The following is a 12146-nucleotide window of genomic DNA, read 5'->3' on the forward strand; positions in this document are numbered from 1 at the left end:
TAATCGTTCCTTATAATCCACATAATAATTCACATTTCCTTTTTCCTTTCCTGTTTGAGCAAACTGCCGCAAATTAAGATCCTACTTCTGTAACTACTCACGGTTTTTCTATTTATGAGGCAATTAATTTACAATATGATTCACTAGTGGTAAGGAAAGGTTTCCACCTCATTAGTGATCCACCAAACATCAGAATGTGCTACAGCAGTTGGACAAGAAATGTTTCACTCTCACACGAGCTGTTTAACACAACAGTCATAAAAATAACTTTATTCATTACAATTGTATCTGACATAGAGCATATCAAATGTTACCTATAGACGTTTAACAGATAGAACTTTACCTTTTGACAAATCACAAAATCTAACAAGTACAGTACATAGCATATCCATAAAGGACAAATAGGAAATCTGAGGTTGAAATTAAGTTGAGTCCCAACGACCCAAAAGCTCAGTCATACAAAATGACATCGCTCAACTCAACCACCAAGCTTTTCATTCTAATGGAGGCTTTTTGGAACAATTTCTCTGAGTACAGAACACCGTCCCTCACTTCTCTCCAGGGTTATGTCTTTTTTAACTAATCTTCTAAACCTAGCTATACTGAACAAAAATATAAATGCAACATGTAAAGTGTAGTTCCCATGTTTTATGAGCTAAAATAAAATATCCCAGAAATGTTTCAGAGTCACAAACAAGCTTATTTCTCTCAAATGATGTGCACATCCCTGTTAGTGAGCATTTCTACTTTGCCTAGATAATCCATCCACCTGACAGGTGTGGCATATCATGAAGCTGATTAAACAGCATGATTATTACACAACGAAAGCCACTCTAAAATGCAATTTCGTCACACAACACGTCACAGATGTCTCAAGTTTTGAAGGAGCATGTAATTGGCATGCTGACTGCAGGAATGTCCACCAGAGCTGTTGCCAGAGAATTAAATGCTATTTTCTCTACCATAAGCCGCCTCCAACATTGTTTTAGAGAATTTGGCAGTAATTCCAACCGGTCTTACAACTGCAGATGCGGAATTGTCTGAGACCAGCCACCCAGACAGCTGATGAAACTGAGGAGTTTTTCTGTCAGTAATAAAGCCCTTTTTTGGGGGGAAAACGAATTCTGATTAGCTGGGCCTGGCTTACCCATGGCTGCACACCTGCCCAGGCATTTGGAATACATAGATTAGGGCCTAAAAATGTATTTCAATTGACTGATTTCCTTATATGAACTGTAACTCAGTAAAATCATTGAAATTGTTGCATGTTGCGTTTATATTTTTGTTCAGTATATTTTTCCTTCATCCACATTGATTGGTGTCACATTGATGGTTCAGTCCATTGGTGATTTAGTCATTTTTACATGATGCAGTCTCCTTCAACTCATGGTACCCCTGGTGGTTTGGCTCTGTAAGGAGACAGAGAGGGGAGTTAGGAGTGGAAAAAAACACAAATTGTACCTGATCTCTTGCAGTATTTCCTAATAAAAGCCTCTTTTAGAAGTAGGCTGTCCGGTCATGGGAAAAACTCTAACACATAATAGTTATTTATATTAGGCCTACTGGCATAGTAGTTTGACAATTAAAATAAACGATTTGTGTACAATTAATATTTGTGCAAAGCATTTCTGTATCAAAGCTACTGAGAACATATGGTATATTCTAATGTTCCCTAAGTGTGGATGGAAAAGTTTATATCAAACCTGCTATCTCAATTCAAGTCCATTATTACTTTTGCCTCATTTAATATTCAATAAGAGTATAGTGGCTATTCAATGAAAACTGCTTACACCACCAGCCGGTACTCAGTCAAAGTACTGGAGCAGACTATTTAATTTCAGCTTCATCTGCAGTCTTGCAGCGATTCCTCACTTTATAATTTTCTCAACTTGCAAAACGATATAGACGAACAAGACCACTAACAGAATACGTTTGAGAGTGTAGATAAGAGTTACGGTACCCAGACTCATATTCTCCTCCACCAGTGGCCTGGACTCGGTGCAGTTGACAGCGTTTCCCCGGGCTGCTCCTAAGATGGTCATGATGTCCACCAGGTTGAGCTTCCCTTCCTCCTGCAGCTCCTCCACGTCCTCCTCCAACTCCTGCGCCATCTCGGCCCTCTCCTCGATCTCCTCCGCCGTCAGCATCCTCACACCCTTCATGCCATTCCCCTTCCCGATCTGCGGGGGCGCCAGCGAGCATATAGCCCTCAGCCTGCCATAAGACTGCAGGTGCACCACGTTAGCGCGCAGAAACAGTAAAAGAACGTTGAGGTCGTTGAGCGGGCAGCCCAGCTTGCGACCACTGTTGAGGCCCAATGCGGGGAGAACCTCATACACCGACAATAGAGTCGTATCCCAGCAGAAGAGGCGGACCAAGCTGAACAGCACGATAGGCACCAGCAGGACATAGATAGCGCCGTTAGCCACGCTAATCACCTGGAAGACCAGTTGGCCGGTCATCTTGCACTGGACCAGCTCGGGAACCCAGTTTTGGTCACGCAGCAGGCCCGTGCGGACGAAGCAGCTGAACTCGTCCTGGAGGAAGGCGGACATGTGGAAATAGACGAGGTAGAGGCAGGCGGCCGACATGAAGGTGAGCAAGAGGAAGCCGCGAAGAAAGAGCATGCTGACCAGGAAGTAGGAGCTTTGCTTGCTCTGCATGTACCTCTCCAGCAGGGGGTACTCGAAGTAGCGCTTCCTCTTGGCCCTGAAAGAGACCATGAAGGAGATCGGGTTAGAGGACAGATGGCTCAAGCACGCTTTCATGTTATTGGCTCTGTTGTATGATAATGGAGGTAGTATGAGCATCTAAGGCATTTATAGTATTCAAGATTTAGTCAGTCACATGACTGTAGTTGAAGCTAAACTAGTGTCTTGTTTTCAGTTTCCATGGGAATTACAAACACCCGGGAAAGTGATTGCTACTCAAACGTCTTCAGAATCATTGTAGACATCAATCTAAAGGTGTGCTTCCCAGCAGGTAAAGATTGTGAATATATTATGACCACATTTTGTGAAGTTTTTGTTCGTTTTGGGTTTTTTCGGCTGTTCGGGCTCACAAAATCTGTTCTGGAGGCAAGCCAGAGACAAAGTCTATGCCCCTTTGTCAGTGATTGGTCAACAGTAGGGATTCTTCAATAAAGTCTTTATTGTCATTCAATGAGAACTCTTTTTTGATTCACATTTTTTCATTGATAAATACTGGACCAAACATCTTAGTTAGATGTAAAATTGTGCGACTAAGATCTCCTTGGCAAAAACAGCAACATTTATGACAGACTTCTTGAGTTATCTTACATTAATTCTGACTATTTTCAGGAAGTGTATACTGGCAACGGCTTCTCAAAATGAACAAATAGTACTATTACTGCTTTTTTCTCATTTTTCAAGAAAATATATTTTAACGGAGTATGCAAGCACTCACGTTGGGTGCCAGCCAAACTGAAGCATGCTAACACCTTAAGCCTGTTGACGTCCCCTCTTCCCCAGTCCAAACTCCTCCCTCTACCTGCCTCAACAAATCTCTGCCACACCCACTCTCACCTCTCAAGCTCGGCTTGGAAGGTGAGGGGGTTCTGGGTGTTCTGGCGCATCTCCAGGATGCTCCGAGCCAATCGTATGGAGCGGTTGTAGGACTTGTCCAGCTCATCAATGATGAAGAGCAGGTCAGAGCCCAGCGATGGCATCACGAGGAAACGCCAGATGAGGGCAGGCAGGTACATCATCATGGTCATAGCCAACAGAGAGTACGGGAAAATCTGAGAGGGAGGGAGGGAAGGTGAGAAAGAAACGAAGAGAAAGGGAGGGGATCGGAGAGGTAGAGGGTAAGAGATGATGACAGAGAAAGGATAAAGAGTGAGAGAGAGTGAGATGAAGAGAAGAGAAGGAGAAAGGGAAAGAGCAGGAGGGAGAGAAGAAAAGTAATTTACAGACTACATTTTAAATGTTTAATGAGAAAGATTAATTACATTTAATGGATGCTCTTTAATGTGACATTAAGGAAGCAAGAGGCACTTTCCATTAAAAAGTAATGATGGTCAGTGTACAAAGTAATGGTGCTCCCTATCTCTCTCCATATCTACTCACAACTTCGCTTAATTTTGTAGTGGAAGGATGAGAGAAGGTGATACTCGCGACTGGTGACTTCCAGGCTCCATTGTCATGTTTGGATTGTTTCAAGAGTTCATAAAGAACTACACATTTTGATATGTTTCATTGTACTGTAAGTGCTATGGATTTATTGTTACAGGGAAGCAAGCTGTGTTATTTTGTTCATCGGATGGCAGATCGTTTTAAGAGGAGCGCTCCTATCATTTAAATGGAGTTGGTCAAATTCGAATCTGGGTTTGTGCCTGTCTTTTGTTTTTACTAGCAAAGTGCAAAGAAATGCTAATTCAGGTTGGGCATGCGTTGCTGCTTGAATTTGGTTGAAAGGGCAGTGAATTTTCTCATATCTGAGAACTTGCTACCAAGCTCCTGTGTGTATCACTTAATAAATGTATAATTTATTTCATGTACACTGTAATTGTACATGTCCTATTAATCCTATTGGGATTAGTTGAATTGAGTAAATGCATTCCTCGTTTTATTAAGGAGTAATTATTTGATTGACTATACACTTATAATTTAGTACATCTATTGGTAGTTGTTATTTACACTATACACTACACATGATTGGGTACCGGCTTGACATCTCTGATCTGCTTGCCTCAATAAATTAATGCTAGAACATTGGTTGCCAGGATTAGCTGTTTGTATCTAATCTCTTAAAAATGATATAACGGTGCAAGTTAGACACATGTTCATTGTAGTCATACTGAGAGGTGGGGTAAAGCTTGCTACCTTGACTAGAGTCCTCCAGAAACGTACCTGTTGCCTTTATTCACATAATATTGGAGTCAGATTGATGAATGTAGTTTCTTATTATATTCAGCATCATTTCTACATATTGGTTGGATCATTTCCACACCCGTTACAAATGGTGACCCATCCAGTTGCATGGGAATTTCCATTACACTACAATTTCCCACAATGAACACCTAAAACTGTGTACTGTGCTACATCAGAAACACACACACACGCACAAGCTTGTGATACAGCTCCTCATCAGCCGCTTCTGAACAGACTGCCCACCAAAATACACATCAAAATATACCAATAGACACAGCACATGGCTAACTCCATCATTATACCCATGAGCATGAGGTCCATGTCTTACTTGGACAGCCCAGTACTGATAGAACTGCTTATTACATATTTTGAAAGCCCATCTAAAAGTGCATGTCTGAGCTTTCAAACGAGTTGTTAATGGCCTCAGTAACAGAAACCTCAGGCTGTTAATGTCTTGTCAAAGTTTAACAGTGTTATGTCTGGAGAAATCTTTAAATGTCCCTTTTAAAAAGACATTCGGTTTCTCTCTTAAGAATGTATTGTCAGAGCATATTTTTGAATTGGGAATCTTCCAACAACATTGCCAAATACAGGTATAGCCCACAAAATCCCTCCAGTATACCATTGACTCTTCACCCACTTATTTTACACTGATGTCATTTATCACCTGACAAAGAGCAACTATTTACAGTAGTTTTATGACCTTTTTTGTCCAATTCCTATGCCACATTAAGGTGTGTGCAATTGTCTCTCGTTCCAGCATGACAGAACACAGCAGGCCATACCTTGTGCACCCAGAGGGATCGCTCCTCGAAGTTTCCATCTGTGTCAAACTCATGGTGCATAAGGGAGTCCCAGCAGTACGTGTCCACATAGGCTGCCTGCCTGGCTGTGAAGTTGTTAGGTGGGAAACAGCTGATCTGTGGGCCTAGAGGAAAAACAAATATAGATTTGAACTATTTTGAGCTCAACAATTGCACTGGTCCAGTTTGTAAAAGTATTACAGTGACATAAAGATGCATGTGCACACACTCAATGCATAGACATAAACACACACACACGAGAGAGAGAGAGAGAGAGAGAGAGAGAGAGAGAGGAGAGAGAGAGAGAGAGAGAGAGAGAAGAGAGAGAGAGAGAGAGAGAGAGAGCGAGAGAGAGAGAGAGAGAGGAGAGGAGAGAGAGAGAGAGAGAGAGAGAGAGAGAGAGAGAGAGAGAGAGAGAGAGAGAGAGAGAGAGAGAGAGAGAGAGAGAGAGAGAGAGAGAGAGAGAGAGAGGAGAGAGAGAAGAGAGACAGAGAGGAGAGAGAGAGAGAGAGAGAGAGAGAGAGAGAGAGAGAGAGAGAGAGAGAGAGAGAGAGAGAGTTTCCATAATGTGCCTTAAAGCTTTTCAGAAGGTTCCCTTGTCCAGAAGCAGAAAGGTTAGCCCTAACAAATCTAAATCATATGCTTCTAAATGGAAACTTGCGTTTTTAAACAGGGTGGTGTTAACCTCCTAATGTGTGGGTCTTTTTCAGAACAAGCCCTGCCCGTTCCACCATACAGATGGCTTAACCACAGAGCCAAGGGTCCACACCCTTCCGTTCAGCCCATCTCCTCTACAGCAGTGCTGGGAGAGCAGGGCAGGGCGACAGGCAAAGGGCCACTTCAGAGAAAACTCTGAGAATAACACAGGACACCCTATTTTTATACACAGACTCCAAATCTCCACATCTGTGAGAGTCTCCTAAAATAAGTACACCCAACCATCCAGTTGCTGACTGGGCATGCAGTAGGCTTAAGCCGCACCACCAGTGTTATGGTATTACAGATAACTGTACATGGATATGTTACATGTTGTGTGTGTGTACGTGACATTGAGATAGCTGGGGACATGCTGTATCCAAAATGGACTATGTACGACAAGACCGTCAGGTTACAAGGGAACACAGACAGCAACAAAGCATGTTCCTTCTACCACTGGGCGACAGTTTGACAAAGAACCCCTATTGCCATCCCTATCTTGCTTGTTACCCATTGTACAACAAGGTATCCTTCTCACCCAGCTATTTGTAGCTGTGGGCAGAATTATTGGCTGCTGCAGCAGGTGCACGCAACAGAGACAGCGGAGACACCACCAACCAGACAAAAGAGGAAGCAGACAACAAACCAAGCTAGATAAGGAGGACCAAGAGCCATCAACCGTTCCTAGACTGTCCCTCATTTTGCAACATCTCCCAGTTAATTAGCATTTAATTTGACTTCGATAGAGAACTGCAAAAGGAGTAGGTTGCCAGTAATTACCAAGCAACACGGCACCTGCGAACACTGCTCTCAGTCATCCTCCTGCCAATTAACATCTGTAACGGCTGATTATAGTCCAGCTCGACGGGAAGACGATCGTTAGCTCAATGTCAATGAAACAAGGAAATAAACTTGCCTGTATGTACCCTGTTCTGTGTGCCACTATCACACGCATGGTTGTGTTAGTGTTATTGTTGCAGTTGACCACGGTTGGGGTCCAGTACATGTCAACTCAAGTCAGAAAACAAATGGAAATGATATGAATAAATTGAAAGAGACCTTATAATTCATGAAAACGTTACAATTAACCTTTTGAATAGTTGATAGAATTGTCTCCTTAACCCTTAGACTACAACCAGGACCGTTATAACATCCAGTGCCCCCATGTACCCTCCATTCACAAAAGTGCTGTGCAAACAATGGTTTGTGACTGAATCTGAATCACTAACTCCCTTGCCTAAACACAGATTCTCACTCCTGTACAGTAAAGGGAAAAAGGCAAATGAGAAGAGACTAGAGAGAGAAATGTGAGACAGAAAAAGAAAATGGAGGAATATTGACCCAATGATACAGCGGACAAAAGAGGCATGAGAAAATTGCAAAAATAAACACAGAAAAGGGAAAGAGAGGCAAAAAGAGAGGAAAGGAAATAATAGCAGAGAATGTAACAAATGTGATTTGCAGCTAAACAAGAACTAAAAGAGAGCGAGAGAGACGGAGAGACAGACAGAGACAGACAGAGAGAGACAGACTGACCGATGGAGATTTCGCGAGCGAAGGCCATGGACACCAGCAGCAAGGGCAGCCCCACGGACACAAACTTGATGACCCTGTCGAGCGGCAGCTCCAGCTCCAGGTGACCGATATGGTTGCCCCCGGCGCCGTCCCGGAGCAAGGCGTCTGACAGCATGGCCTGCGCGGCTGCATTAGCGATGGACATCTTGACACCTAGAGATGTACAGGGAAATGTTGGATTTACTCCCAACTGAGTCCACTGAGACCTGGGAGAACTGAGTTTTACACTAGTAGAGAAAGTTTTTCATTGTTGCATAGACCAGATTAAATCCAAACTGGCAAGCGGAGTCCACTGAGACTTTATAGCACTGAGTTCTAGTAGAGCATGAAGGATTTTAGCCTGGGGCGGGGTCCCGTCCCAACTGGCAACCAGGAGTTTCTGGGTTAGCTAGGGGAAATACATTTGTCCTACCCTGTAGAGTATTAGAATGTACTTTGTATTCAGTTGTTTCGTTTTTCTATTGATACAGATTTCAGATTTACTATGTCATCGTATTAAACCACTAGTATTATAGTCTTGATATCCAATCTGAGAAATAAACTGTTTAAATTGAACTAGGCAAGCCAGTAAAGAACAAATTCTTATTTACAATGTCGGCCTACACCGGCCAAACCCGGATGACGCTGGGCCAATTGTGCGCCGCCCTATGGGACTCCCAATCACAGTCGGTTGTGAGACAGCCTGGATTCAAACCAGGGTGTCTGTAGTGACGCCTCTAGCACTGAGATGCAGTGCCTTAGACCGCTGCGCCACTCAGGAGCCCCAAATAAAACTGGTATTCAATGTGTGAAGTAATCATCAAAACAGTATGCAAAACTATGGCAAAGGATGAGAAGAGAAAATTGTTTCTCAGATATTTTTCTTCAATTGACAATACCGTAAATACCAAACATGCATCAAAGTACTTTAAACCCTTGGTACAAGTACCACTTATTCTACACATCTCTATCTCCCTAAATGTCAACAGCCTTTCAATCATTTCCATTACACATCTTCTACAATACAATGATAAACAGCTTCCATGTTACCTTCAATCCGCTTGCTCTTTCCAGTGACCAGTGACTGCAAGATGGAAATCCAGTAAGGAAATGCAGTGAGACAACTGAACCAAACGCCTCTCTGAAGACCAGAGCTGTGTTGGCGAGGCCCTTAAGTTGTCCGTGAGGGCCCTGCTATATGACAGGCTGGGACTGGGCTGGACTGTGCCTGGGTCCTGGGTCTATGGATCTAATTACTGCTGCTGTATGTTAGTGCCCAGATGGCAGTGGTGTCTCCGCAACTCCACAGACCTACAGGGCTGGCTGCTGTGTGGTGAGGTGTGTCTGGGGTGGGAGGAGGGAGTGGCGACTGTGTGTGTGTGTGTCTGTACTTACGTGTGTGTGTTCACGTTTGTGTGTGTGCATATGACCCACTGCCCAGCCTCTTCACTGAGGTCCCAACCATGCTCGACTGCAGCCCACTTCAAACAAGACCCAAGCACCAGTGGCTTTTCCTGTCTCTCTAATTTCCCCTCTTATTTATAACTAAGGTTGGCTCCAGAACTGCTGCTGCTGCTAGCATACAGTATTGAGAATGGTAGTTAGAGTTAGGCCCTGTCTGCTACAGCTATTTCAGTGCTGCTGCTAGGATGGATAACTTCAGAGGAACTGAATGACTGGTAACTAGTGCAATGTAGAACAACGTGCCATACCACAACTACCCTAATGGCAATCATGGAATGCTTGGTCATATGTAGTCCAAATACAGATTTACAATGGATTTTAGGAATTTGGGGATTTTATTACGTGTGTGTGTGTGTGTGTGTGTGTGTGTGGTGGTGTGTGTGTGTGTGTGTGTGTGTTGTGTGTGGTGTGTGTGTTGTGTGTGTGTGTGCGTGTGGCCATCTACAATGAAGTAGGTACAAGAGATACAAGTGTGTATATATGTGTGCGTGTGTGAATGTCTGAAATCAATGTATAACGGCCATCTACAGAAGATCCCAGACTTGTATCATATTCAGCAAATGTTTTTTGATACTCTCTACTTACAGTACATGGGTCACCCAAATTTAAAGGTGGGAAGACATGGGGGTGGTACTCCAGCAAGAACAAATCACAGGTTTGATTAACAACCAGAGGTTGGGATATAAAAGACATGACAAGGAAATGTGGGAGGTTGCTCTACATTGAGGCCGTTTAGTCTGAGCTTCATCTGTAATTTGTGGAGAACTGTGGTTATTGTCTAATACAGAAGTGGTCTTTCTTGTTTGAAAAGCAGAGGCCCAGTGTTGGGTTACTGTCAGCATGCAACAGGTAGTGTGGCTTGGGTGAACTTTTCTGACAGGAGCAATGGCGTAAGATTAAACAATGAGCAACAGACACAGATTCATGACAATTTATGTGGGGTATCTTTAGCCCTTTAACAGCGTGCAGTTGTTTTTGATGTAATTTGTACTATTTTGATTGTAATACCCAATCTGGCCACAGGGAGGAGAGGTAGGCCTGTCACGATACTCACAAAAGTGTCAATAGTAAGCTGACTGAGGCTGCCCTAATATACACACTGTGTGTGACCACTGTCATATGCACACACCTTCCTGCCTCAGAAAGGATACTCAAACTAGAAGCTTTATCTATTTTAATTATAAAAATTGTCTATGTGAAACAATAGATTATGACAACAATGTGCACAAACCCAAAAAATGAAATCCCTAGTCACTTGCTCTGGAAGAACCATTTAAAAAAAATAAGCAATCAAGAAAATGTATAATTAAGCAATAAGGCACGAGGGTGTGTGGTATATGGCAAATATACCACGGCTAAGTGCTGTTCTTAGGTGCCTGGACACAGCCCTTAGCCGTGGTATATTGGCCATATACCACAAACCCCCGAGGTGCCTTATTGCTATTATAAAACTGTTTAACAACGTAATTAGAGCAGTAAAAAGAAATGCTTTGTCATACCCGTGGTATACCACGGTTGCAGCAAATCAGCATTCAGGGCTCAAACCACCCAGTTTTATAATGAAGAACATAATTCACAAAGACCAATCTCAATGAACATTCAAGAACAGGTTTTTCTTTCTTTTCTAGACATCACATTAGAAAACGGGTGGCTTAATTTTGTGGATTTCATTTAGCACAAAAAGAGGGTTGAACTTAGTTTTCACAGTTTCTTCAAATCCTTAACGTGAAACATAGAGAATCGTTTCAGGAATTTAACTCTTCCCTTTTAAATATGCAGGCTTTCCCTTTAAATTCTCTTTTTCTTGCAAAGGTTTTCACTTAAAGATGTTAGTTCTTTAATTGAGGATTCAATTCCATTTCTCTTTCATGTCGGTATGTTTTTCTTTAACTCATTGAGACAACGTTTACCAAGGCAGTGTTTTGGTTTGTAATGTGAATCCTCAATGTGACATAGAGTATTTCTTTCCAGTCTTGAGATTTTGTCACCTTGATGGCCATCAGTAACTTTCGATAACTCAGATTCACTAACTCAGTTTTCTCAATTGCAAGACCTCCAGAAAATCCACAGCAGTTACTTTGTGCCTTCTACAAAGGTGCCATTTTAACAGTCTTCTGAAAGCTCGAAGGAAATTGTTTATAAATATGCAAGCCTTTCGAGCAATGTAACGCAAACGTCAAAACATCTAATATACATACTTTGTGCAGTTTTTGCTCTTGGCCTCAAAGAATGAAACGTTTTTTTAATCATGCCCGAAAACATCAATTTTGTTGCAGTGAAAAATCGCTCGTCATCAACATTATGAAAATGTGTGCGGAAAACATAATGACAACATCGTGTTCATGGAGTCAATTCTGAAACGGACTAAGGCTTGGATGATTCCAAAGCATGGAACCCAACGTGACGGCCAGGTATGACCTACAGTACAAGTTCACAATCAACTCACATACAGCAACTCATAGTTGTCATTGTTTTGTCAGTAATAAAACATAAGAGGTTTGGTGACCCACTAGTCCACAGAGTATGGTGTCCATTCTAGGACACACAATTTATGGTGACCATTTTAGGACACCTTCAGACCCCTAATCCTCATATAGGATCTTCCTTCTTTAAGAGTTCTGAGGACGGATCTGTATTTCTTGACAGAAATCCATGGTAGAAAAAACAAAGGCCCATTCAAGGTGTGACTGTTGCCTGAATCTAGGGGCTGGGCAGGGGTTAAGATTGAATGGAGGTG

The 12146-nt window shown here is 42.6% G+C and overlaps 1 protein-coding gene across 3 annotated transcripts in view; it reads right to left on the reverse strand.

The window, feature by feature from the left end:
• Positions 1–240: 240 nt before the first annotated feature.
• LOC111981497 (homeobox protein PKNOX2-like) overlaps positions 241–12146 on the reverse strand; it is a 108322-nt gene continuing 96416 nt past the window's right edge. The window contains exons 1-6 of one of the 3 annotated variants that reach the window (XM_024013686.2): positions 8996–9286; positions 7928–8119; positions 5678–5820; positions 3546–3760; positions 1961–2709; positions 241–1409 (exon numbers count right to left, since the gene is read on the reverse strand). In XM_024013686.2, the coding sequence (XP_023869454.1) occupies positions 1351–1409; positions 1961–2709; positions 3546–3760; positions 5678–5820; positions 7928–8111 (1350 nt within the window). In that variant the 5' untranslated portion in view covers positions 8112–8119; positions 8996–9286 and the 3' untranslated portion in view covers positions 241–1350. The other 2 variants (XM_070449353.1, XM_070449354.1) reach the window with 2 other exon arrangements.

This window comes from Salvelinus sp. IW2-2015, linkage group LG20 (assembly GCF_002910315.2).
Source record: "Salvelinus sp. IW2-2015 linkage group LG20, ASM291031v2, whole genome shotgun sequence".
NCBI classification, from domain to species: domain Eukaryota; kingdom Metazoa; phylum Chordata; class Actinopteri; order Salmoniformes; family Salmonidae; genus Salvelinus; species Salvelinus sp. IW2-2015.